General features: G+C 62.3%; 1 protein-coding gene across 4 annotated transcripts; it reads right to left on the bottom strand.

The window, feature by feature from the left end:
• Positions 1-25383, bottom strand: TMEM201 (transmembrane protein 201). 4 transcript variants are annotated; one of them, XM_045063692.1, is made up of 12 exons: positions 25120-25383; positions 18310-18430; positions 17579-17773; positions 16263-16439; positions 14416-14765; positions 13608-13811; positions 8110-8339; positions 4912-4983; positions 4031-4221; positions 3365-3603; positions 3106-3243; positions 1-2123 (listed from the first exon to the last, which is right to left on the bottom strand). In XM_045063692.1, exons 1-12 carry the CDS (start codon positions 25230-25232, stop codon positions 1997-1999), a joined length of 2157 nt encoding a protein of 718 aa, XP_044919627.1. In that variant the 5' UTR covers positions 25233-25383; the 3' UTR covers positions 1-1996. The 4 variants fall into 4 exon arrangements, with proteins under 4 accessions (XP_044919627.1, XP_044919628.1, XP_044919630.1 ...); XM_045063693.1 differs by lacking the exon at positions 3365-3603 and having other exon boundaries at positions 4031-4330; XM_045063695.1 differs by lacking the exons at positions 1-2123; positions 3365-3603 and having other exon boundaries at positions 3108-3243.
• Positions 25384-27313: the final 1930 nt, after the last annotated feature.

Here is a 27313-nt window from a genome sequence, read left to right as displayed (position 1 = left end):
TATAGTTCAAAGGTTGGTATCTTTTTTGGTTTCCTTTTTTGCTTTTATAAAGAAAAATAAGGTTGTGTTTTTTGCCTGAAAGAAACGTAAGCAAGCCCCCTTCCCCACCCTGACTCTTCCCTGCCCCGCGGGGTGCTGGGACCTCGGGTCTCGGGCAGGAGGGGCCCAGAGGAGGGGGCGGGCGCTCTGTGTTGGGGGCTTCCTCAGAGCCAGAGGAAGGGTACTCGGGAGTGGAGTTTGGCTTTGTTAGGCAAAAATAAAATTAAAAAACTTGACACACGCGCCCGCTCCACAAACAGGGGCCAAACAGCACCACCTGTGTGTTGGGATCGGCCCTGGCAGTCGGAGTCGGGGTCCTGGTGCGGCCCCCGGCCCCCCACGCCCCGTGTGCTGGCGGGGAGGCAGGGCAGGAAATAGCTCTCAGGACAGGAGCGGGGGGAAGAGGAGAGAGGGGGAGGTCAGAGCAACTCCTTCCCCACATGGTAAAAAAAATTACTAAAAAAGCACCCAAGGCTTAAAAAAACGAAACCTCCCTGGCAGGGAGAACTGGGGGCATCCCGCTGAGCAGCAGAATGCCTTACCTGGCAAAAATGTGTAGAAAAATAAAATTAAACTTTATCCCTGAATGATAAAGACCCTTCCTCCTGTCCTCGAGAATGTTCCCCTCCATCTCCCCCACGGGCAAGTCTCAGAATTCACCGAGGCCGCCAGGCCCTTTCCGAGGGGCACAGGCACGTGCAAGACACACACGCGGTCCACGCTTGCTTGCCTGCCCGTGTCTGAGGCCCAGGGCAGTGGGGACGGGGTGGGGGAAATATGAGGGCCACATGCACACGCACACTCAGTCCTCACAGCACTGCGGGGGGGTCCCTGTGCCAGACCAAGGGCCTTCCCTCCTCCGCTCAGGGGCAGGAAGGGACCCCTGGCACAGAGGCGGAGGGTCGTGGGGGGCAAATCCGTGGGAGCAGTAGGCAGGGCAGTGGTGGGGCCTGGGGAGTGGGGTGGGAGAGAAAGCCAGCCGAGGTGGCCCGGAGACCGAGGTCACACGGAGCCCACGGTGGCCGCACAACGAAAGAGAGGAAGGAAGGAGGGTCCTGGGGAGCCAGAAAGGGCCAGGCTGGTGGCAGGGCAGGGTGTGGGGTTCCGTCTCCTGGGAGACCTGCAGGCTGCCCCGGGCCTGTCCTGCACGGCAATGCAGGCGGAGGGCTCCAGCGAGGCCCCTGTGGGGGCCCCATGCACGGAGGAGGGCCCCAGAAGTGCAGGCCTGGGCAGGTCACTGGAGGTAACAAAATGGGGGCACAGGAGGGCAGCAGGGAGGCTGGCAGGGGGGCGGGGAGAAGTGCTTACACTAGAACTTGAGGGGCCCTGGGCTGGGGACCCCAGGCCCCCACCTCCCCAGCCAGGAGAGCCAGAGGCCAGGCCAGACTTTGAACTGATACGACAGGGTGAGACGGGGGCAGGGGAGGCCCATCCTCAAGGGGGCCTGCCCAAGGGCTCTGTTCTTCCCCAGGCAGGACTGAGGGCGACACAGGGACCGTCCCTTGCTCCTCCCCCAGGGAACCTGAGGTGGCTGCGTGGGACCAGAGTACAGTACAGAGAGGTGGTCCTGGCCCGCAGCGCAGGGTCGGGGGGCAGCCGGCTCCTGGGCAGTTACAGTAGTAGTGGCCCTCCTGCCAGGCGGGCTGGGCAGTGCGGGAGGGGACCCCAGGGTCCCGCAGCCCCTTGGGGATCCCTGGCTTCGGGATCAGGGTCAGCACCAAACACAAGTGACGTCGGCTGAGGAGGCGGGCAGGAAGGAGAGTGATCTCACAGCCCCCGCTCAGCCCCGCCCCCGCTCAGCCCCGCGGTCTGTTAGGTGAGGAGGGGATCCCGAGGACAGGACGGGCCCGGGGGGGGGGTCACAGGCCCCGGAGAGGACGACAGAGGCAGCGCCCCAGGGAGGGCTCCGAAGCCGGCAGCGGTGGGAGCAGCACGCTCCGGGGCACCCCTGAGCCCCTCAGGGACCTGGAGGCTGCGGGCCGCAGCTCAGCGCAGGCCCTGGTACAGGTAGGCCGAGGTGAAGAGCACGTTGGCGGCCAAGCTCACAGCCAGGAGGCCCCGGACCAGGGAGGGCCCGAAGCGACCTTGGAGAGAGAGAGGGAAGAGACACGGTCAGAAGAGGGACCGGTAGGTGGTGGGGTTGCGGTGCAGGGCACCACCGACCCAGCCCCTCAGGGGCCTCCCCGCCCAGGAAGACCCCTGCCCCTGGGGTCACTTGGTCAATGAGGCGCCTTCTTTCCTGAGCCCACACTACCCGACGGGCACTAGAGGGTCCTGCACTTGCACCCCGGGGAGGGGGTTGGGGGGGCGACCGCCACTGCACAGGCAGGAACAGGGGCTCTAGCAGAGTGAGAAGTCCCGCACCCAGACTCCGGGCTGGGGTTCCCTCCCCAAGTCTGTGCTTGGAATCTTGAGGCTGCTGAGTCACATCCCAGACCAGCCAGATGTGGGAGGCAGCACCTATTTCTGGTCAGCTCAGAACCACCTGTGCACACCTGTCCGTCTTCCCCACACACGTGGCCCCCCGATGCCCCTGGGCTGACTCCTGCATGCCCACCGAGCGCCCAGGGCTTCACAGAGCCAGGAGCTCATCTCACTTCCCGCCCTGCAGCCCGCATGCAGGACAGCTGGACGGGAACCCCGCAGCTCTGCGCCGGGCCAGGCACTCCGGGTCGGTGTCCTCCCGGGGACCCTGTGCGAGGGCCGGAGCACTCTGTGTCTGCACTGGCGACAGGAGCCCCCCTGAGGCACCGGGGTGCTCGAGACGCAGCTGGCACAGCCGAGGCACTATGTTCTCACTGGTGCTGTGTTCCTTCCGTCAGATCTGAGAGCTCCCTGTGGCCAGGGGCGGATCCAGACCTTGATCGGAGCTGGGGCGTGTTGTCTGCCTGCCCCGTGGGGCTTGACTCGGAGGTGCTGGGGGGCTTATCTCACGGACTTCTGGCCCTTGAGGGCCCTCGAAAGTTTTCTCTCTCAGGGTCCCTGACAGACCAGGAGAGGCGGGGGCTGCAGACCCGCGGCCCCCCCGAGCCACCCTGCCCTCCTCGCCCAGGTGGGAGCACAGACCTCTCCAGGTGGCGGCCCCCTCTGTGCACCCTTGGGTGGTGGTGTCCACTACACAGGCGGACGACTGGGATGAGTCGTCCTCTTTCTTGATGGACCGGCTGCTGCAGGCACTGCCTCTTTCTGGCCCCGACCTCATGTCTGCAGAGAAAGGGGGTGTCTCAGCGGGTGCTCACAGCTCACCCCCAGGGACAGACGTGGGGTGGCTCCACCTCCAATCCCAGGACCGTCCTTGGACGTGGTCCTGCCCACTTGCCCTAACCCTGGGCAATGGGAGGCCAGGTCCTCGTTCATAACCCGGCTGCATAGCTGCCACGAGGGGAGCTGGTTTTGGACCAGGAGCAGCAAACTCTGTGCCCAGCAGGCTCTGGCAGATGATGGCCACAGCGAGGCTTCAGGAGGTGGGGCAGGGGGGTGGCCAAGGCTGGGACGTGGGATGTCAGCCTGTCCTTCCACCTGTCTGGCCAGTATCCAGGCCCACTGTGGCCAAATCTTCTGACGCTGTAAGAAGCACAGCAAATCCACACATTCAGGGGAAAGTTCTACATTGTAAAGGTTAAGGCCTGATATAAAAAATTTCAAAATGCTTTTCAGAACACTACCATCTGAGCAAAACAAAAATATCTACGACCAGACAGGCACAGGCTAGCAAGGCACGATGCCTTTTTGATCTATCCCAAAAAACAAAGGCCCCTCAAGGTCAATTGCAAAAGAAGAAAATAAAATCAGCCCACAGAGGGCAATATCTATACGGTTCAAGGGCACCAGAAGCCCAGCCGGGAGTGTCTGGAGCTCAGGAGAGTTGCCTCACGTGCCCAGGAAAGGGCAAGGACAGGCTGTGTGTGACCTCCTGCTGGGTCGTCCCACACCTGCATGTGACCAGCGGCCCTGTCACAGCCTGGCCAGGAGGGCAGTCAGAGGGTCGTACCCATGTTGAGCTTCGTGTCCTGCGCCGGCGATCTCTGCGGGACCTGGGGCGGCTCGAGGGGGAAGAGGCTGCCGTTGCGGGGTGAGTGCTCATCGGAGCTGCTGGGCGTGCTGGGGGCCTCCCCGGGGGGTGATGGGAACAGCAGCAGCTTCTGCCCCTGCAGGTTGAGCCTGGCCGGGCTGATGAGGGGCCTGCGGTGGCGCAGAGAGCCAGAGCTGGAGGCCACGGAGCCAGCCACGGAAGGCGCTGGGGAAGGGAGCGGGGAGGAGGGATAGCATCCCGACAGCAGAGAGAAGTAATCTGGAGGGCAGGAGGAGGACAGAGACGACGACCTCTGGTAAGACTGGTGACAAGGCGTGAGCGTTACCCACTGTCACAGGTACCCTTGCTGTGGCTGCTGTTCCTTGGTCCTGGGGCTTCTCCTCTAGTAACCCGGGAAGAAAGGCAAGGCTGCACCAGGACAGGGGACAGAGGGAAGCCTGCCGGGGGCTGAGGGCGACCGGAGGATCACAGACCCTTCGCCACATCCCTGCTGCCCCGAGGGCACTCCTGACTTAACTAAGGTCGGGGAGCCCCAGCCCTGCTCCTGGCGGGGTCCTGAGTGCGCGCCTCCAGGAGTCATCACCGATAAGGGCGACAGCATTCTATCGAATCCTGGAAACCGTTGCGCCCATTTGACAGAAGAGAAAAGTGAGGCACAGGATATGAGTCACTTGCCCAGGGCTGCACTTGCTGGAGGCACAGAGCTGAGACTTGAACACCGGCCCCCTTCGGACCCTACAGCTCACGCTTGCCACGCTGCTGTTCTATCCACGGGAGGTCCGGAAACTCCCGCCCACACTGCCCCCCCCCCCCATCGAAAGCAGCTTCCCCGTCCTTACCTGGAACAGGAACCTCTCCAGACCGAGACACCTGAGATGGGGGGCGGCTCCCGCTGAACAGATACCCCGAGTCTGGAGGGAAAGGGAAGGGTGACACGTGTCGGGCCCGTGGAAACGACAGCTGCCCACCCCTCCACTCACCAGTCCCCGATCTGCTGACATTTAACCTTTGTCACTCACGTCAGGCTTTCACAAAAACACGGGCTCTCAAGCGACTCCATGAACTACTGTCCGAGATCCGCTTCGCCCACTCTCCGTTCGTGGGGAAAGTCACCCTGGCCCCCTTCCCCCAGAGCCACTCCTTCAGCCTTCTGGGGTCCCCGCCCCCTGCTAACCTGTGCCCGCCGGCCTGGGCTGCACCGGGCCGGCAGGCACAGTGCAGGGAGCACCGAACACGCTGCTTTTCCTCAGTTAAGCACCCCCCAAGGGCGGAGACCCCACCTCACATATCCTGTCCCCAGCGCTCGGCTGAGAGCTGAGTGTGGGAAGATCCAGCGGCCACCACGTGCTGTCCGCAGCGGCTGCTGCTCCACCGCCCTCGGGGCCCCGAGGGTCCCCTGCCCCTTCCCCTACAAGGCCCACGGACACAGGCCCAGACCAAGCCGTGTCTGGGTAAGCGTGGCCACATGGCCTTTCTGGAACCTGTTCTATGGATGCTAGGAGAGCAGTGTCTTTGCTGGGCACGAGCTGTAGGGACGCAGGCATAAGGCCGGAAGCAGGGAGGAGTAGAGGCGAGCGAGAGCGAGAGCCAGACAGACACAGGAAACGGGACCCTGGTTCTCGGAGGCAAGGAGCTGCAAAAACCCAACCTCACCGCCCCACGCAGGGAGGCCGTGGGATCCCGCCCATCACCGGACGGCCCGAGGCAGGCCTGCATCCTGCAGAGGTGCCCTGCGGTCCTTGCCTCCAGCCCCGCGGGGCAACAGGGAGCCTGTGGGTCCTCCGTGATGGGTGGGAAATCCCGCCCCCACGGCCTGCCCTGGCTCTGGGATGCCACCCACAGCTCCCCAGGCGCTTGAAATGGAAGCCCCCCGGCTCGCCCCTGGGGCCGGTGAGCACGGAGAGTCCTGCACAGTCTCGGAGTCTTGTCCCAGTAGTACGGGCTGCTCCGGGCTGGGAGGTGCCAGGCTCCTGGTGCCCTCAGCAGTCTGCCCGCTCCCGCCCCAAGTTCTCTTCAGGGGTCACAGAGAACAGATGGACGTCTCTGCTCAGGGGAAAAGGAAAAGCATCCGAGTATGAACTTGGGATATAAGCAAAATGGCCTTTAACTACCTTGGAGGAGCGAAGCCGCTGGTCATCGCCGTTCCGCGTACTCCCATCCCATAATAACAGCAGCAGCCCCGTCTGCTGAGGACCCTGCTCTAGGAGCTTCCCTGACGTCACGCCCACCTCAGGCCTGAGGTACGGCCTCTGGTTCGAGGCCCTCCCAGGGTCAGGAGCTGGCGACCCACTTGGCTGCTCCCAACTGACGACTCCTGGCACTTCAGCTGCCCACATCAGGGGCTCGCAAGACCCCCATGGCGCATGGGGGTCTTGTGAGCTCATAGAGCATCCATAGAACAGGTTCCAGCACTAGCCTGGCTAGAGATGGGGAAGCCTGAGCACCCCCAAGTTGCCTCCAACAGACCGGCAGCTGGTGGGCTTTTCTCCAGGGGTAGGGAGGGGGGCTTGGGGCTGTTTTTCAACCTTGCGTCTGCCCTATGGGGAACAAGAGGAGCAGTAAGGGGCCCCTCGGAGATTAAGTCCCTGCCTTTCACCCTGCGGGACATTAACTGGTCATTTCTCTTCAGGCGTTTGAGATCAAGAGTTCCATGCTCTACTAACTGCGCCAGCCAAGTGCCCCGCTCATTTCATATTTTAAAGAGCAAAACAAGAGGCAGCCTTCCCCCACAGTCTGCACCTCTGTCCCCAAGACGGCCATCAGAAGGGCCTGGCAGGACCCGAACTGAACTGGTCCTACAGAGGCCTGGGAGCTTGTGTCCCTGTCCCCACCTTGGCCTCCACCAGCCCTACCCTCACCCCTACCCAGAAGGCCTGATGAACAGCTCCACAGAACATTCTAGGGGAAGGGCCCAGCTGCTGGGCTTCCCAGGTTCCCACGTTCAGGGAATTCCAGGGACCGGGGACCACCCCCAGGGACACAAGCAGGGGATCAGGAGCTCTGCTGAATGAGCGGAGGAGGGTGGCTCGTCCAATAAGCCCGCTGACTTCTGGTTACACAGAACCATCTGGAGTCCAGGCATCTGTACTCGGACAATCACACCTTCGGCCCTACCCGAAAGGCCGTGAACCCTACCCACGGTGTGCCCTGTCCCTCCTGTGGTGTGACGCACCCTCTATCCAGGAGGATGCCTGAGCTCAGGAGCCAGACAACAGGGCACAAAGCCAGGCTCTGAGCTGCAGTGGGACCCTGGGCAAGTCACGGTCAGCGGGGGGCGGGGAACCAAATCTCAGAGGGGACCCCGACTGGAGCCAGAGCCCCCAGCCCAGCAAAGCTGCTGTGGGGCTTAAACGAGACACCAGTTGCAGATTACCAAACCCAGATTAACCAAGAGAGTGCCCACATTCTTGGAGGCTGGGATCCTGGCTCGTGGCTTCCCACTTCCAAACCTGCCACCCAGGAAGCCAGCCCCCAGGATGCAGCCCGAGGAGGCGGCAAGCCCAGGCCGCCCAGGGGGCTTCCCAGAGCGCCGAGGACCCTCACAGAGGTGCTCCCGCGAGGGTCCGAGGAGAAAACACCAGATTTAGTTTATCACTGACTTCCCAGGAAGATTCTGCTGCAAAAGGTGAAGGATGAGACAACGTGTCCTGGGACAGGGACCAGGTGCTGGTCGTGCCGGGGCCTGCAGGCTGCAAGCACTCAATAAACCCGGGCAAATGTTCCAGCCCCCAAGCTAGAATGGCAAAACGTGGCAGTCCTGAGGACAGTAAGAACAGCGGTGAAAGGCCACGGCCAACGTGTGGACATTACCAAGCGCCCGCTGCCCTTCGAGAAGGTGCTTAGAAAGTGTCACCTTGTTTGACCCTAACACCCACAGGCAGGTTCTGCAACGAGCCTCGTTTTCTTGGAGGGAAACTGAGGCTCAGAGTAGAAAGGCAGCTGCTGAGCAGACGCGGCACCAGGATCCGAGCCCCGTTCCGCCCGCCCCGCCGGCAGGAGCTCCGGCAGCCCCCCCCCCCCCCCGCCGCGCCCCTTACCTGCCCGCGTCAGGGAGGGTATGGTTCCCAGCGAGAGGGCCCGGCTGAGGCGGCCCGGCAGCGAGGAGGGCGAGGCCCGGCGTGGAGACCGGAACAGCTGCGGGCTGGCGAGCGGCAGGAAGCCGGGCGGGGTGGGGATGAACAGAGACGGCGAGGGGCCCGCGCCCGGGCAGGGCACCGCCAGGCTGGGGCTCGTGGGGCAGAGGCCGGCCGCGACGCGTGGGGCACACCTGCAAAAGCCCGTCGGGCGCGGGAGAGAAGAGGAGGGTCAGCCCCGGGGGGGCTCTGGAGGCGGCCTCCGCCCAGGTCCCGGCCCCTCTCCCCTGGTGCCAGGTGGGGCCGGAGTCGGGGTCCCAGGGAGGCGTGCGTTAGTTGAAGCGGAAAAGCAGTCCGACCGCATTCACGCCATTAGGAGCGGGTGGCTGGAGGCGCCAGCGTGACCCAGCCCTCCCGGCATGCCCCCTCTGAGCCCCCTCAGCTTCACAGCACACTAGTTCCACTACTGGTCTCGGGATTAAAGTGACACTGTCGCCCTTGCCAACCTCACGCCAACCCTTCGCCTTGAAGCGAAAATGCCCGTGCCCGCGCCAGGCACCCGGTGAAGGCCAAAGGCCTTGGGCTCCCCCCGGCCACTTGGCACTCCATGCCCAGAGCCTCCTGACGGGGCGGCTGAGCTCGGGGAGCCCCCTGCTCCCCAGGATCCGGCTCCGGGCATCCCACTGCTGCTCTCTGGTCTCGTTCACTCGTCTAAAGCCGCTTGCAGAGTGGAGAGGGAGGCAATCAGGCTTGGGGACCCCCAGGAAGTGGCTCTTGGGGAAGCAAGCCTAACTCCAGCTTAGAAAAGACCAGTAAACGATCGCAAGGCTGCCCAAAAGACGTAAGGTGACAGTGTCTCTTTAACTCGAGAATGGGACAAATCACACAAGAGGACTCGGTGGCCCCAAGCCAGATTGTCAACCATGCTTCTGATTAAGGCAACCGATTACAGAAGGAGGGGAGGGACAGAGGCAGTTAATACATTAGTCCGCCGTTCGGACGGAGCTGGGGGAGGTCCAGCCTTACCTCAGTCCCAAGGGACAATTGGGGCCATGGACAAGGTGCCGATGGATAGGCAGGCCGGCTCAGGCCCTGCAGCAGAGCCGGGGGGCTGGCTAAGGGACCCACCCTGCGCCCCTTGTGACCAAACGCTCGGGGCACCGCTAGCAGAGCCACCCTCTGCTGATGTCCCTGTTTTTCACTCCCAGCCCTTGCTTTCAACAAGTTCCATGCGGCAAGCGTGGGGTCCGCCCTTGCCCCCTAAGAGAATCACGGGATCTTTTGGTGCATTCCAAAACACCAGGAGGCTACCTGGACGTCAGAAGCAAAGGCAGGGCCCCTGGGTCTGGGGGACATGCGGAAATTGTGGCAGGAAATCATCAAGCCCGTCGCCAGAAGTGTCTGGCCAGTTCCCCGCAGGATGCGCCCGCACGCCACACACTGACTTGTTCCGCCCAAGCCCATTAGACCCCCATCGCCCCCACCCCCAGACACCTGTGGAAAGTTCTGGCTCTACACGGATAAATTTTGTTGTCCCCGCAGAACAGTAATACCACGTGGCAGGACAGTGCCACCACTGTGGGGGAAGAGCCAGAGGCAGGGGGCCGCCTCACTGCAGGGGCAGGGAAGGAACACTGGGGCCTTTGGCCAGCTTGCTCTGATCGCGTGTGAAGTTCTGTCCCCTGCGGGGGCCTGCGCCTCCTCCGGGACCCGGCAGGCTGGCAGGGCGGGGGCAGCAGCACTCGGTGCCGGGCCTCCTGTGCCCGCCCCCACCACAGAGCCCACTACCCCCACTTTCCCCCTCCCGGCAAGTGAGGGGAGTGGCTCCACATCAGGCTGCAGGGTTCAGAGGTGGTCAGCTGTGCCCAGGAGAAGCTTCCAGGGTCCTTCCAGCTCTTACCCGCTTCCCCAGATCCTGCTCACACCTGGGGCTTAGAATTTGAGTCTCTCAGCCGTCCGGCACGGGAGCTCTTCCCAATCTCTGATTCTGAGAACATTGGCACTGAGGAGCCAGTTCTCTGCTCTGACCCCTCCTGCTGTGACACGTAGTGACATCAGTCACCTAGCAGAGCCTCATAAAGTGCCAAGGGTGCTCCTCTCATGGCTCCGCAGCAGACGGTCCCTGGAAACCTCTGCCAGGCTCCAGCGAGCTCAAAGGTATCGACGCCTCCTTTGGCAAGCAGCCCCCACAAACCAGCCCGCACCCTCAAACCCCATCTCAGAGAGGCACTGAGCCCCGAATCCAAGTCTGCACGTCCACTGCATCAACAGTGGGTTCTGGGACGGGGCGGGCAGCATGTCCCATCTGACACTAAGGGGGCCACCCGGTCTCTTTCGACCCAATCCCAGTCCGAGACGGGAACGGAAGGAGAGAAAGGACTACATTTTAAGCAGCAGTTTATTGAGACAGGGGAAAAGAGGACCCAGCAGGACACGATGACAGCTGAGCCCTGAGCCGCTGGGGCCTGCATTGCCAGCACCCAAACCTGACTCCCGTGGGCACACCTGTGCCCTGAAGTCCCCTGCCCCGGCCCAGAAGCCTCTGAAGGAACGTGAAAGAACAAACAAGACATGGTGCCTGACGCCTGCCGGTGGGAGCGGAGCCCCGGAGGCATTTATTGAGAATACAGCATGAAACACACGACATCTACGGCCAGAGTTACGGTTACAGCAAAGACAGAGTCACCGGCCAGTCCTCCGCAGGTCACCACACAACCAGAGAGGGCGAGACACGTGGCAACACTCACGGACAGAAGGGACATGGGCTCTTCCCCAGGCTGGTGTTGTCGAGGCAGCTGCTCCACCCGTGGTGGGGACCCCAGACTTGGAGCGAGAAGACAGCCAAGTGCCCCCACCCGTACATCTTGGAGACTGTAACCCCAACCGCAGGTCCCCAGCAGAGGGGACAGAGGTCCCAGGTAGGGCGACGCATTTCCAGTTAATAAGCCCCGATCCCAGGGCTGCCTGCACTCCCTCAGCTGTTGCCAGCAAACATCAGAAGGCGTAGAATACACTCCAAGCAACAAACTTCAAAGGACAGACAGGTAATTTTTAAAAAAGTCACACAGAACTCCAAAAATCCCAGGACGCCGCACTCCGAGGACGCCCATCTCATGAGGTTGACTTTCCCTCCCCGCTAGAGGGCAGGAAAGACATCTGCTCAGCGGGGGCTCCTGGCCAGCACGGGAGCTGGTTGTGGCTATTATAAATAATTTAACTTAAATACACACATACACACAGATGTCCTGCTTCTACTCAACGCCAAGAAAAGCCGTCATTAGCATCACGCCGTCAGCTTCCTTGAGGACGGGCGCTTCCGTACACGAGGGCACACACAGCCAACAGACCACGGCTCTTGGCCTGGCACCTGCCGCTGCCTCTCCCTCCTCAGCAGGCTGACTGGGAATGAAGGGATGGGCAGTGGGCCATTCCCCGCTCCCCCGACAACAGCCAAGCCAGGCCTGAAGGGCTCACTTCCAGTTCCTCCTTCCTGGACGGTCACCTTACACCTCCCTCTCTGCAGAGAACAAGCCAAGCCCAGCCAGGCGGGGGCTTCAACGGGCCCCACAGCTAGGAGGCAGCTCCAGACCACCCCCTCCCACTCCGGGTGCTGGGCGGTGCCCTGGCTGCTGCACATGCATGTGTGTGGGGTGGGGTGGCTTCTTAGGACCCCGTGAGCATATAAGGACCATGATGGCAGGGCCCAGACTCCATGAAGGGCCTGGCACTTGTCCCTCAGGCTCAGTTAGTAGGTGGCCCCTTGCTGAGCGTGACCCTCACGGGCATGTCCTCTGCTTTGCCTTCCCCCAGCTCCAATACGTAACGGGGAGTGGCTGGCACCCTCTGGCGCCTATCTGGACGGGGACTGATACTCAGTGACGGGAGGTGGACCACACCGGCCCTGGAGGGAGTCATCAGAGTGCAGAGTGCTGGATGGGGGCGGCCCTGGGCCCGCCCGTCTGCTGGGATGGCGCTCAGAGATGGCACCCTAGGCTAACGACCTCCTCTGTATGTGGGTGGCATTTCCGTGCCCACAGTGTGTCCACACCAAGATCAGCACTCAGGGGCCCTGGAGAAAGGCCCACCTCTCGTCTCAGATGGTAAACTGAAGCTTGGAAGAGCCCAGGGCCTGGCTGGAAGCAGCCAGTGACTAGCAGGCGTGCTTCCCCGGGAGCAGTGGTTTGTCCCTGTGTTCCTAACTGCCCCACAGGGAACCGGGAAGCAGGAGCCTCAGCAGCCTCCAGGTGTGGTGCCAGGAGGATTAGTGACAGGACAGAGAGGGACAAGGTGACAAACGACCCGGTGTCCTGTGTGCCAGTCTTGGGCCCCTGCCCTGTGCTATCCGCAGGGAATGACAACCTTCCCCAGGCATCCTACAGGGGCCAGTGGAGGAAGTGGGACACCGCAGGCAGGGGGCAGGGGAGCAGGCCAAGAGGACTCAGGCCTCTGCTGCCAGCCAGGTGGGGCAGCCTCTGCTCGGGAGGCCTGTACCCCAGCCCCTGCAGCAAGTGGGGGGGGGGGCGGTGCACAGGGCTCCACCACTGGGATTGGGCCCTGGCCTTTAAGGGCAAAGCCAGCTGCATCTCAGAAGGAGCAGTGCCCGAAAAGCAGAAGACTGCAAAGAAACTGCTCGGAGCCCCCCCAACCGGGCAAACGCCCCCAGCAGCCTGGCTTCTGAGAAGACAGTCACTGACCACAGGAGCCGCAGGATTCTCTACGTCCCCCTCAAGAGCCTCGCCCCACACACTCAAGGTCAGGCCCAGTCGGGACCCAAGAACAGTGTTCTCCGTTCCTGGGGAAGGAGGCCAAGGGACCATGTGTCTCAGGAAGGTCTTGGAGCCGGAACTGAACCGTATACCTGGGGGCGCAGCCCTGTGTCCTCTTGGTTCCCCGGCTCCGAGAGGGCTGGCTGGACCACAGTCACGACCAAATGGATAGACCAGGGAAGTGACGTGGAGACCAGGTGGGGGGCTCTGCTCTGGCCCGTGCTCAGCAGCACCTATCCATGCCAAGCAGCCCAAGGAGGCCATGCGGCAAAGGCCCTGCCCCCAGCCACCGTCACCAGCCCGAGCCAGGGGCTCAGGGATAGAGCAAAGTGAAGGGAGCAGCAGACAGCAGGGACCTGCCCCTCACCCCTGGTGTGAAAAGCAGGAAAGAGTGTGGCCAGGGCGGGGGCTCCTGGAGCTGCCAGCCAGAGGCCCTGGGTCAGAGGCAGGGTGTGTGGGTGCCCCCCAGGATCCAGTCTCGGGGCGGTGGGGGGGGTGTCTTTGGCCAGAAAGACAGCGGCAGTGGTGGGCAGCTAGAGGGCACTTGGGAGGGTAGCTTGATGGTGCCGGAAAGGACAGGGGCTCTAGGTTGGGCAAGGGCAGGAGTGAGGCAGGTAAGACGCAAGTCAGAGGGGCCCTGCTCCGGGCCTGTCCGTCTGTCCGTCCTCCCCCCGCAGTCACTGCTGCTTCTCTGACCTTCGGGGCCGGAACCTCCGCGGGCCTGTCGCCTTCCTTGTGGCCACGGCTGCCGTGAAGCCCACCAGGCAGCACAGGGACGTGGTGCTGAACTTGAGTGTGTCCAGCCAGCCGGGCGAGGCAGCCTGCAGGTACTGCTCGGTCAGGTGCAGCCCCAGCAGCAGGGCCCACAGGCAGGTAGAGAAGGCGTCGATCCTCCGGAGCCTGCGACAGAGGAGGGCGGCGGTGAGGGCCCAGGACGGGAAGGGGAAGAGCCCGCTCCCTCCGGCCACTTCCAGTCTCCCGTGTCCATCCCTGGTCCTGCCCACAGCACAGTCTGGGGCCACGAGGAGAACGGGGGCTTCGGACTCCCACTTCCAACACCCACGTGCTGCACGACTCTGAATGGGAGGATTCCAGGCTACGGACCCTCCCTCGGAGCCCCCAAGATGACACGGACACAGTTCACCACAGTCTCCAAGTGCACGGGGTGCGGGGAGCCAGGGCCCCACTCGGTCCCCAGACAACCAGGGATGGAGTTGGGCCCATCACCCCGCTTCAGCACCAGGTGGCCGGAGCACACGGCAGGGAGGGGCAGGCCGGCTCCAAGTGCCACCAACGCCCTCAAGCAGGCCACACGCGTTTCCTCTCGACACCTGCCCCCCACCCTGCCCCCACCGACTCCCAGCGGCCGGAGAAGAGGGACTGTGTCTCGTTCCAGCCACGCCACGGAGCTTTGCCCACGGCTGCGTGCCCAGCAGGGCCTCCTGGCCTCGACTCCGGGTGTCCTCCTCCCCCCGAGTCCTGCCCCGCCGGGCTCCGCACACACCTGAGGCGGCCAGCCAGCAGCATGGCCAGCAGGCAGGTGAGCAGGCCCAGGGCCACGACGCCCATCTGGTGGCTCTGCCCGAAGGCCCAGGCCTCACGTAGCTTCTCCGCTGCGTGCTCGGGCAGCAGGCCCAGCAGCTGCTGCCAACCCTCTGGCCCGGGGGCGCTGCTATTGTCGGGTGCGGCTGAGCCGTTGCCACCAGGTGGCAGGGCTGGGGGCAGGGTGGCCTGTGGGGCAAAGGGGTTGCTGGTGCCATAGAGTGCGAGGGTCAGCAGGAAGGTACAGGCCAGGAAGGCGAGGGCGCGGAGCACGATGACCTGGACTGGGGCCTTCACCGCAGACGAGCAGCTCTGAGGGGGAGAGAGACTGGTTAGCGAGACGGCCGGTGCCACCAACGGTCATCCCCGGGGCCCACTCTGCATGGGGGGTCTGGCCAGGGCCCCAGAGCACTTGCTTAAGAATCCACCTGGTTCCAGGGGCGCCTGGGTGGCTCAGCCAGTTAAGCATCCGACTCCTGATCTCAGCTCTTAGGGGTCCTAAGCTCAAGCTCCACTTGAACAAAACAAAATCAAACCAAACTGCCACCTGCTTCCTGACGGTCAGAGACAGCGTGTTCAGTGGGTCTTCAGTCCTGCCGCACTCCCAGCTTTGTTTCTCGGTTTCCTGCCGGGCTCCACTGCCGCGGCTCCAGCCTTTCCCGGCCTTCACCCACCCTGGACGTCACCGTGCTGGGTCGGCTATGCTCTCCCATGTCCTCTAGAGAAACGCTTTTGATATTACAGTGACCCGTTTTTTCTAATAAGTTTTTCCTTTTGTCAAGTTCTCATCGAAAGTTCCTACTGTGATCTTAAATGGAATTATAACACCGCGGTAACTCAGGCCAAAATGAAGTTAAAAAACCACAGCAGCCATGTTGTTTGGTCTAGGAACACGGTGGTGAGGAGCAAAGCCAAAGGTCAGTGCGTCTGGCTTCCTGCCATGTAGAAGTGGGCATGCGGGCCGTGGCCTTGTGGTCAGAGGCCTGGGTGCAGCCTGAAACCACACCAGCTGGGCATGGAGAGGGTGGGCAGGAATGCCTCTGGGGGGGATGGTTTTGTTTTGCTTTTTTTTTTTTTTTTTTAAATTTTATTTATTTGTCAGAGAGAACACAAGCAGGAAGAGGGGCAGGCAGAGGGAGAAGCAGCCTCCCCAGTGAGCAGGAAGCCCAACGCACGGCTTAATCCCAGGATCCTGGGACCATGACCTCAGCTGAAGACAGATGCTTAATGACTGAGCCCCCACACGTGTCCCTGGGGTGGATGACTTTTACTTCTAAAGCCACCTGCTATTACCTCCGAGTTTCCAAACCAGAACATTCCATCAACCTAGTAGTGATAATAATTAAAAATAGCTTCAGCTAGACAAGGCCGGGTTCAAATCCTGGTGTGTGCCCACCTGCAAGTTATTTAAACTCCCGAAGTTTGGCCTTCAGTTGTAACTGGGGGTCCCGGGGCGGGACAGCAGACCCACCATGAAGGGCGCCGTGGGGGACTGTGCCCGTGTCGGGGAAGCCCAGACACCCACCCCCCACACCCTGCTCAAGCACACAAACACAAACCAACACAATTGGAGCCACTCTTCCTGGGACCCCTGCTTGGTCTGAAGACAGGAAGAGACAGGGACAGGGGTGGGGATGGGACCCCTGGAAAGGCTCCTGCCTCCAGGAAAAGAACCTTAGCTCTGAAGAGCTGCCCTCCGCTCACGGGGGCTCAGCCCTCTACCGGGGGTTTCCGCCCCATCTCAAGGTTGTGACTCCCCAAATGCTGCAGCGGGGGTAGTGGTGGTGGTGGGGGGCATCTAACGCCAACCTGCGTGTGGCTCTGGTCTGCCTCCCGGCGCCGGAACTGGTGGCTGAGCAGCAGGGCGCGCAGCTGGCGGTTCTGGTGCTTGATGTAGTACTCGACAGCCGCCTGGCACGGCCGACACAGCTTGTACATCTGCTCCAGGTGGTGGCGGTACACCTCGATCTCTTCGTCGTACCTGCCCTGTGGCACGGATGCAAGACAGAGGCTCAGCGTCCCCCGGGGGCGACCCCGAGCAAGCCATCCCCACTGGAACCTGCCCGACCCGACGGAAGGCCTGCAGTGGTGATGCCGGCCCCTGAGAGGCAGGTCCAGCCCAGAACCTGGCATGTGGCTAGGGCCCACGGGTGACAGGGGCCTCTCCAGCCAGGTTCTGTGACCGCACAGGGGGCACCAGGAGGCCAGGAACTTGGGACGTGGTCCCTACCTCAGCCCCCCTTCCTGGGCTCCGGGAAGGAAGGGGAGTCCCAGGAGAAACAGCTCTAGGCTGATGCTACTTAGATGTAGACAGAACCTGCCCAGAGGCAGGGTCTGCCCTTGCCCTTAAGACAAAGGATCCAGAAAACACTAGAGGACCGAGGGCTTTCGTGGGAGCTGAAGGGTCCTTTGGGCTTCAGACACAGCCCAGAAGACTCAAGGCTCAAGAGGCAGCAGCACATCTCTCCTTCCCCGGGGGAGCCCAACACTCCGGCCTGCAGCGGCTCGGAGAGTTACTGGTTTGGTCTCTTACTGGCACCGAATATGCCAGAGCAGCGGCTCCGGCTGCCAAACTGCACCCGCCTTCCCTTCTTTAAGCAGGTCCCCCTGCTCAGCCACGGCTCTGTGCTACACTCCTTCCTGCCGGCAGAACCGTGGGTAAGCCAGGGTCTCTGGGCCCCAGGTAGGCTCCTCTCCAGCGGCCAGGGAACCCCTAGACTGGGCTGTGCTAGCTAACCGGCCTGCTGGGCCCCACAGTGGGCCCAGACGAGGCAAATCCCTAACATGGGCTGCTGGGCTCTGCCTAGTTTCCTCTCCCAGAAGCTGGGAGCGCCTTCCACCGACCCCACAGCAACCTGCCGGGCCGGCCAGTGGACAGACGGACGCAGAGACACAGATCCAACAGTCTGACAAGGCCTGCGCTGGAGCCCCAGGACCCCACCTCTCCCTTGCCCAGGACAAAGCCCTCAGGCAGGCGCTGGGATTTCCACGACTGTCCTGGCCTGGAGCCCTGCGGGCATGAAGTGTGCCCCAACTGAGGTGGAAGAGGCTGAACAGCTGGGATGTGGGGCTGGCGTGGGGCAGGAGGAGGAGGGCCCCCCACCATGCACCACCGCCCCCCTTACCTCGTCCCGTGGCGCGAAGGCAGCCAGCTGCTTGATCTTGGTGGTCTGGTGGTGGCTGCACCTGCGGCACAGCAGCACCTGGCTGCTCACCCACTGCTGCGGCTGTGCAGGCGCGCGGGGGCGGGGCGCGCCGCTCACCACGTGGTTCAGGTGCTCCATGTACTGGGCGGGGATGGGCTTGTTGTAGTCGCCGTTCTGGGGGACGGGGGTGCATGGGTGGAGTCAGTGGGGGAGCCCCAGCTGGTGCCACTCCAGGGAAGGGGGGGGCGACCTCAAGCCTCCCCTTTCTTTGCAGGCAATGGCAGAAGCTTTGACACGTGGAGCCCCGAGAGTGCAGCCTGCCCCCTCCCCACAGCCTGCAGCCCTGGGAACCCTGTGGCACCCTGCGGCTCCAGGGAGCTGGACAGCAACCTGTGGGCTGGCTGCCTGGGTTTGTGCACAGAGTTTCCCTGCACTGCAGCAGCGCCCCCCCCCCCCCCCCCTGCACTCGCTGACCCAGGTGTCCGGCGGCCTGGCAGAGCCGGGCGGTAGCTGCAGAGCATGGCCCACACAGCTGTGCGACCTGGCCTCTGCAGGAAGCCTGCCGACTCCAGATCTGATGCAAGGCACGGAACGGGCCCGGAGCCAGAAAGACCTGGGTGTGCACCCCAACCCCCCACTGTAGGGGTATGACGCTGCCACCCCTGCTCCCCAGGCCCACGTCGTCCTCCCGGGTGGAGGGGCACCCGCACCTCCTGGAAGCCGTTGTACTGCTCACAGTGCGGACAGTCCCAGCAGTTGCGGTTCCCATAGGGCACGACTGTGTCCTGGTTGCAGAACCAGCAGTTGACGACGGTGTGTGTCGGCTTCATCCTGTGGACGAGGACAGGGTCATGTCAGCCAGAAGAGCTCCGCCACCTGCACTATGGGAAGCAAGATGGCGGACCCAGAGCGGACGCAGCAGGCTGGAGGAAATGTCTGGACAAGGGGCTGGCTGCGTGCTGAGTGTTCACCAGGAGGACCAGCAAGGAGGCGGAGGCCAGGTGGAGCTTCCCCTAAGGCCAACAGGCGAAGTCCACCTGCTTGTGCTCCCGCGACCTCCCCCCACACCTCCCTAGGGAACACCTGAAGATGCATGAGACCCATTGGCTCCCGCTAGTCTATGTGGGAACCCAGGGCCACCCCCCCTTCTGCGTCCTGGGGCTCAGGCAGGGGGGAAACAGGGGCCAGGCTCTAGGACCACCCTCTTGAGGCCTGCAGACCCTGGGCCTCCCCCTGGGCCGTAGAAACCGTGCTCTTCTGGGAGTTTCCAGATGGCAGGAGCGTCCTGTGCTCCACAGATGAAAACCCCAAGAGACTGAGGCCAAGGAGACACAGGGGCGGGGATTAGAGACAGCTGCTCAGACTGGAGCCAAGCATCCCTGATGGAGGGGACAGGGCAGGCCATCCACAGGGGGCCTGGCTGGCCACACATGTGGTGACAGGTGGGGTCTGCAGGATAATCCCAACCCAGACACTGGGGGATCTGTGCTCTGGGCGCCTTCACCCAGTTCACTGGCTGGGGGCGGGGGGGGGGGGAAAGCAAACCCCTCCGGTCCCAGGGAATCCAGAAACCATGTGGGCAATGGATGGCAGCTGCTTGAGCCCTGGGATGCTGCCTGGGCCCCGCTGTGTGGACACTCACACCACACCCAAGTGCTCTCCACAGGGCAGCCACGACCTCATGCTTCCTCGAGCCAGAGGCCCTGGCTTTGCCAGTTCTAGATGTGAGCCCCAGGAAGCTTGTCCTCACCCAGCCTGGCCTGCAGCTGCCAAGTGCGAGCCATCACAGAGCCGGCGCCTCCACGTGTTACCACGACCCAATGGCACAAGACACACAAACATGCTCTGCAGCGCGAAGGGCCAGCTCCGGGGACTCGAACCACAGCCACCTCCTGGCCTGGCCCCTCCCTCACCACCACCCCCCCCCCGCCCCCGACCACCGGCAGGTTTTGAGGGTGGTGCAGGCAGCCTTATGACCTGTCACCTGGGGACATGAGCATATCAAGGGTGGGAAGTACAGAACAATGCCGGCCTAAGTGCCTAATCGATGGTGGTCAGGCTGGGAAGGTGTTGGGGGAGGCAGCGGTATGCAAGGAAGGGCCCCAAGGTACAGAGGGCACCCTGCGTCGCCCCCGGCAACCATAGCAGCACACTCTCTGCCCCTGTTCAGGCCAAAGCTCTCTCAGTGGACAAGGGCCCACCATGTCCTGTCAACAGCAAGAGGCCAGAGTAAGGCCTAGAAATGGCCAGGCGGTGCGGCCCCGTGCTCCTGGCTGTGTGGTGTGGCCTCTGGGAAAAGTCACCTACCTCCTGGAACCCCCACTGATCAGGGGACAACAGGGATAATGATAATCCTTGCCCAAACAGAGGCTGCTGAGGGAATCAAACCAGGGCGTTTAGGAAAGTGCTGAGCTTGGCAGGAGGCTGGCGCAAGGCACTCGGACAGCTGCCCTGGGCTCCACGCACGGAGTGGGGGACGGCGGCGCCAGGCAGGGCGAGAGGTGCGGAAACCCGCCGCGCCAAGATGCTGCCACCTGGCTTGCCCTCTGCTCATTCATGCCTGTTCACAGGCGTCTCGGTGAAGGGCCCCATCCCCTTGAGTGATGACGCAGGCCGAGAGACCTCTCTCACCTGCCCCCGGGGCCCCCAATTCTCACCAGGGGCCTCCTCAACCCCCCACCAGGCCCCACCTGGCCTCTGGGGAGACCAAGCAGAGGAGCCGGCAGCCTCGGAATCAAGGGTGATCGGGACAGGAGCCAAGCAAAGGCGCCGGCCCCGGGGACCCCAAGCGGGTGAGCAGGACCTGCAGCTTCCGTCCCTGGGAGCCGCTGGAGCCCCTCCTGCCCCAGGAATCCATCATTTCCACTCCGAGAGGCTCGAGGCTCCGCAGCGCAGGAAATGAGCCCGGCCTGGAGGCGGGTGGCAGGAAGGAGTGGCGGGGGATTAGCTCTGGTCCCTGGGGCAGGCTCTGCCTCCTGTGGCTGTCACCCCCTGGTAATCCCTGCCCAGGGTGGGGGTGACAGTGGGGGTCCACAGGCCACCTAATCCTCCCCAACGGCTCCCCTGCAGCCAGTCCTGAAAGGGTCCGGGGCCTGGGAGCGATGGCTGGCCCAGCAAGCAGCAGGGTGCCAGGGGAAGAGCATCAGCTCCCGGCCAGTGCCGCTGGGCCCCGGAGGGCTGCAGTCCCCTCCGCCTGGACCAGGCCTGACAAAGGAGTGTGAGGGTCTGTCTATTCTGAGATCTTAGCGCCCCTCCTGCTCCTGCTCAGGAAAATGCCCCCCAGGTCCCCTCATGAAACCTCCAAACCTCTCCTCCCCAAGCCAACAACCTCCGCCCCAGGGAGGCTCTAGGACAAACCACTCTGAGAAGTGGGCGACATCCGAGATAGTAAGGCAGCACGGCTCCGTACCACAGGCAAGGATGAGACGGGCCCTGGCAAGGCGGCTGGAGGGAGGAAGCCTGGGCCCCAGCAGGTGCGCGGACAGGGGGGCCTGGAGGGGTTCACCCAGCCTCTGCTGCAGCGTGCGGAGCTCCTGGGCTCTGCTGGAGCCAGAGGAGGCCCGAAGCAGCCAGGAGCAGGGCAGCCCCTTGGGAAAAACAAGGAGCGGCTACGTTCTCCGGACGGAGCCCTCCACAAGCCCCGAACCCACAGACCGGGGGCAAAAAATACACACAAAAGACACACAAAAAACACATGCCCTCAACAATGGTACCACCTCATCAGCTCTGATGGGCATCTAGTGAAGACACAGCTCCTGTCCTGACATTTCCTACACACGGGACGGGGGCATCTGTTCCGGGAGGGGCCCACCACTCTGAGGGACGCAGCTCCAGATCCTCGACACCTGCCGGGAGCCCAGCACCGTGTCACACCAAGGAGACACAAGGATGAGCTCCATCCCTATCCAAGCGGGCTTAGCGTCTGTGGAAGACCTGTGTCCATGTTTCCACCGGGCCCCAAGAAGTGCCCAGCCTCCCCTGAGAGGCAGACTGCTTCTGACCCCAACTGCGGGCGGGCTGCGTGAACCCTGGAAGACGGTCTCCAGGACAGGGAGGCCGGTTCCCTTAGAAGCCAGGAGGGCAGTCCCTGGCAGGGCCCCGAGAGACAGCGTGGGACAGCCTCCCAGGTGAGCGGGCCTCGCTCGAGCCCCAGGCAGTTCCTCACTTGCTCTTCTTTGCCCCGAGGGGGCAACACATGCTGCCCTAGCCAGGAGAGTCCGAGCAGGTGCCCCTGGGGCCGCTGCACCAGAGACACCAAGAAGCAGCTCGGTGCCTCCAGGCCTCCGCCCAGCCTCGAGGCCATCCTGCCGGCACCAAGCCTGGAAGCCCCCAGACCCACCTCTCTGGGGACAGACGTGGCCTGGGGATGGCGGGCCGCCCACCTTTGCCCCAGCACCTCCTGCGTTCACGGAGCACATGCCAGGCTCGTCGGCAGAGCCGAGCAAGGCTCTCCACTTCTGACCCGGACACGAGGAGGAGAACAGAGAAGTCCACAGGGCAGCTGGTGACAGATGTCACAGGAGAAGCCAACCAGCAGAGCATTTGCCGTTACCCTAAAGAATGGGTCTGCTGGTCAGCAGGGCACAATGAGCAGATGGCATTCAGACAGGCGGGGCGGCAGGGCCAAGGGGGGAGGGCTGGCCCCTGGGCTGCTGTGCGGTGGCAGGAGAGTGCGGCCGGAGGCGGGCGGAAGACCGGGACTCTGGACGCCAGGATGAGGCTCTGCTGCCAACCTGGGAGGCTGGTGTTCTCCGTCTCTAAACCCCAGAAAGTACACAAGCCAGTAAACACCCAGGGTGCCACGGGCGGTGACATGGAAGGCCCTGCTAGCAGAAGGTAAGATCCTGGACACAATACTGAGCAGCAGAGTCTGGAGACCGGAGTCGAGGGGCAGGAGCAGGCAGCCATCAGGAGCCCTGAGGCCGGGCAAGCTGGCCCCGCAAAGTGCAATTCATGCTCCCAGCCCGGGCAGACAGTGATGGCTTCCTGCACGCGCTCAGCGAGGACCCAGTGTGGGGCTTGGTTAGGACCCGAAGGGCTGGAGTGGATCTGCTGTTCAACAGCGGCCAGAGGAGGGCACGAGCCCAAGCTCTCCAGGCCCCAGTTCCCTCACCTGGAGAATGGGCTTCCAGAGGCGGTGTGCTCAAGCCACCGCATGCTGTTAGCACCGAGTTACCAACGATCCGGGCAGGACTACGGAGGCTCTGGGAGGGCTGCAGCACTTCCGAGAAGCGGCCTCTTCCCCAGGCTCCTGAGCCAGTTTCCACCACCCGACCCTCCCAAGTCGCTTTCCAGAAACAACTCTCCTCATTCAAAACCCACAGAGCGAAAGCCCACGATCCTTGCTGTCACAGCGATCTTCCTGCGAGAGGGAGAAGGACTCAGTCTCTGCAGGGCTGTCTTGCTTCTGGAGAGGGACAGTGGCCACTTTACGATGCCCAGACAAAAGCCCGTGCTTTCTGACAATCTCAGAGCATCCTGGAAGAGGTCTGGTCCTTCTTAGGCCAACCAGGAAAGAGGTCCCCAGCCACACCATGACTCTGTGGTGTCTTGCTGCTGGAGTGAAAAGGCCTTCCAGGTACCCTCCGGGCTACCCTTGAGCCAGCGAACCCCACACCGCCCTGAGTCTCCAGATTCCTATCTCCGGCAGAGGGGAAGTTGCAGTCAGCAGCCCAGGAGGAGAGAACAGGACCCCCGAGAAAAGCCACAGCTAAAGACACAGGAGTGTGAGGCAGTAGTGAGCGAAGCAAGCCCAAATTCTTCAGCCACACTCAACACAACTGAAGCCTGACTGAGGCTCTGATCCTTGGCGTGCCACCCCCCACGCCAGGGCATCTGGGAGGCAGCGGTGTCCAGGAGACAAGCCGGGCCCTGAGCTCCCCTCTGATGTCCACATGCCCTGGGAATCAGAGCAGACTGCCACATGGCCCTGCACTTCGGTTCCTTCATGTACAAAATGACCACCTTAAACCAGCTGGTCCTGGAAGCCCCTCCAGCTTCCAGAAATTGGGCAGGAATCAGAACAGTGGGAGGTCTGCAGTGTCAGGGACCCCTGGAACCGGAGCCCCATCAATCCCCTGCTATCCTCCCCTGGGAAGCCACCCCCTCCTCAGCCTGCCCATCTGGCTCACCCTGCAGACACAGCTGATGTCCCTCCTACCCTTCCTCCTCCAGGAAACCTGTGACTCAGTCACCCTCCTGTCTTTCTCCCTTGGGTGAGAAGCAGCACATGGCTGCGGTTAAGGAAGAACCACCAGACCGCCCAGGTTCAAATCCCAGCTCTGCCACTTGCGGCCACGTGACCGCAAGCCCAGTTCCTTTTCTTCTTCTACCTGGTACCTGAGCTTTGCAGGTCCTTTGCTGCAATGACAAACCCACCCACTCTGTCCCCAGGCTGTGTTCACGACCCTGTCTTTTCCCCCTGTTCTCTGAGAGGCCGGATCAGATGTGGAAACAGCTGGGCTGCCCCTGAGGCCCTGCGGAACTAGAGGCCACTCCACCTTTCTCCCTCACCACGGAGGGCCCTCAGAACACCGGGGTCAGCATGATCTCTGAGCCCTGCCAGGCCTGGGACAGCCACTGACCCAGCTCAGCAGCAGCGGCGGCGGCAGCAGGACCGGCTGGTTTAAGAATATTAGGGTTCCTCCGAGCCTGGGTGGCTCAGTGAGTTAAGCGTCTGCCTTCAGCTCAGGTCATGATCCCAGGGTCCTGGGTCCGAGTCCCCGCATCAGGCCCTCTGGTCCGCAAGGAGCCTGCTTCCCGCCCCCAGCCCCTCTCTGTCTGCCTCTCTGCCTACTTGTGGTCTCTGTCAAATAAAGAAATAAAATCTTAAAAAAAAAAAAAAAAAGAATATTAGGCTTCCCTGCTCTTGGACGTAGTGTAGCCCAGGGGTTAGCAATGCGGGCTCCAGGACTAGGCGGCTTCAGTCCACGCGGTGGTTCTTCTAATTAATGACAATTTACTCAGCTCTTTTGTCCCTGGGCTTCCTTCTCCAGGGGCTGCCGGGGTCGTGACTCTGATTGGGCCCCTGTGAAATCAGAACAACGCCCCAGCCGGCGGACGCCGCCCAGAAAGTGCCGGCTAGTGTCAGTCCGTCGCTGCGTGTGCCCGCCCAGCCGGGCTGAAGGCGGGCAAGAGCGCAGTCCCCATCTCCGCGGTACTCTCCCGCAGGGTGTGGAGGCCGGGGTGGGCGTGGGGCGGCCCCGCAGATCCCGCGGCTCGGCTGGCGCGCGTCTCCGCGGGGGAGGAAGTTTGTACCCCACGCGCTGGCCGTCCTCGCCCGCCCCGCATTCCTGGGATCCCCGAACCCACCCCCCCGGCCGCGTCCCCGGCACGAAGATTCCCAGCCCAGCCCCCAGCGGGACGCGGGCGTGCGGAGCGGGTCCCGGCGCGTGGGCGCATAGGCCGGGCCCCCACCGCCACGCCGCGGCCTCGCGGGCAGGGAGGCGCCGCGCGGTCCCGGAGCGGCCGGGGCGGGCGGAGAGCGGCGGGCCGAGGCCGCGTGGGCCGCGCGCACTCACCTCCGCGCGATCCGGTAGAGCAGCACGCCGGCCGCGGCGCACGCCGTGACCCCCAGGCCGCCGGCCAGGCCCGCCGTGGGGCAGCGGGCCAGCAGCGCGCTCACTCCCTCCATGGTTCCCCGCGCGGGCGGCGGGCGGTGGACGGCGGACGGCGGGCGGCGAGCCACGGGGCTGGGGGCCCAGGGCCGCAGGCGGGACGCGGGACGCGGGACGGCGGCGCGCGCCTCCTCGCGCCGTGACCTTCGCCGCTTTGTAGCCGGCGCGGGCCCGCCCCCTGACTCGGCGCGCTCCCGCCGCGCAGCCAATCGGGGCTCGGGGAGAGCCCGGGGGGCGGGGCGCCGGCGGAAGCGGCGGCACCGGGCCGCGCGCGCCCTCGCGCGGCGGGAGGTGGGAGGCGGCGCGGCGCCGGGTCCCCCGCGCTCCACCGCGCCCGCCGCCGGCTGCGAAGTCCGGCTGCCTTAGCGCCTCGGGACGCTGGGGGTGAGTAGTCTCGTGCTAGTCCGCTCTGCCCAGCGCTGGCCAAGCCCGGCTCGTGCTCGAACAGCTGTTTTTCTGCAAGTTGCAGCGCTTTTAAGCTACTCCATTCAACAAAAAATTAGTTACTGGAAACATGAACGTCCGTCCAGAGGGGCGAGGTCGAATGCATCTCAGGACAGCTCTACCTCCGAACTTTGGAAAGCAAGACGGGGGCTACAGGTGCTGGCCTGGCGGGAGGACACGGCTCAAATAAAGGGAACGTGCACACTGATTTTGGGAATAACGAAGTTTGAATGAAGACACTGCTAGCACGTGTGTGCTTGCCCAAGTCGAGGGCTGTCAACGCTGAGCCGCGGTTCCGCAGGGGCGTGGATTCAGGGAAGATTCACTTTGTGCCAGTTTCATTCATGGCTTGAGCTAAATTACTTTCATAACTAAAAAGAAGAAAACAAAAAACCCAGCTGGTTGTAAATATTCGTATCCGTACATGACACGTGTTTCGGTGTCCCCGCTTTTCCAGTGTTTCTGAGGTCAGGATTGGAGTTCTGCCTGTGGTGGACGGTGCCAGCGTGGGGTTCTTCGGCAGCAAATGTTACCGTTGTTTCCTGTTAACAATTCATAGTCCCCGGCCTTCCTAGGAGCTGCAGAGAGGGTAACGAGCAGGGCACTGCACCCAGGCGCTGGCGAGAGGGGCTGCTATTTCTTCCACATGGGTCAGAGCCAAGGCCTTTCTTTGGCCAAGCAGGGGCTCTCCAACAAATGAAATAGCAGTGAAACCTCCCTTAGAATGTGGGGCATGGTTCTTTACGTACCATTTTCTTTCCAAGGAAGATTCAGAGACTGTGATACGTCCCACTCACAGGGCGGACAAAGAGCGGCCCAACCACCGTGTCCTGGGTGTTACCAGTACAATCGCACCTTCACTGGTGGTAGTGCCTGTGGGCTCATCACCCTTGAGTGAATGCAACAGTTTGCTGGACCTTGGCTTCGGTCAGACCATTCCACAGGCTCAGATGCCCCCTCTAACTTATGTTCATCTACCCAAGCGCTGCAAACCCATGACCAGCCACTTTACAACTTACCATCCCTCTCAGACCTCAAGCAAGTCATTAAACCTCTGGCCTCTCTTATTTGTAAAATGTGGATCATGGTAACACCTGCCTCATGAGGTTGTGGCAGAAATAACCGACATGAGAAAATACAGAACATCTTACACAGAGCTTGGCACCCAGTGGTAAGCAATGAGGGCTTTTCCAAGTCTTATATATACGGGGACTTAAAAATAATGAAATCCCAATGACTGAGCTTATGCACAAGAGAAACAGGGTGGCTGGGTGATGGACACTGGGGAGGGTATGTGCTATGGTGAGTGCTGTGAACTGTGTAAGACTGACACAGACCTGTACCCCTGAAACAAGTAATACATTGTATGTTAATAATAATAATAATAATAAAAAGAAAATCATGGGTCCTCGCCATGGACAGCTCAAACAGTGACAATTCCCATTTGAAATATGAGATGCCCCTTTAGAATTTCCTGCTTTTCTTCCTACTTTTGGCGCTCCCCCTTCTCATTTCAATGTCCTGGTACAAGAAAAGCAATCGGAGAGCGAAACGATCCTAGGTCAGCATCAAATTTATTAATTCAAGAATGCAGAAATGAAAATTATTTTCCAATAATTCTCACTCCAAATTCGAGAATATTAAGCAACCTAAT

The sequence above is a fragment of the Mustela putorius genome, unplaced genomic scaffold (genome assembly GCF_011764305.1).
Source record: "Mustela putorius furo isolate JIRA1106 unplaced genomic scaffold, ASM1176430v1.1 tig00003853_pilon_pilon_pilon, whole genome shotgun sequence".
NCBI lineage: Eukaryota > Metazoa > Chordata > Mammalia > Carnivora > Mustelidae > Mustela > Mustela putorius.
The sequence above is the reverse complement of the archived record's forward strand: the minus strand, read 5'-3'. Positions and strand labels throughout refer to the sequence as shown.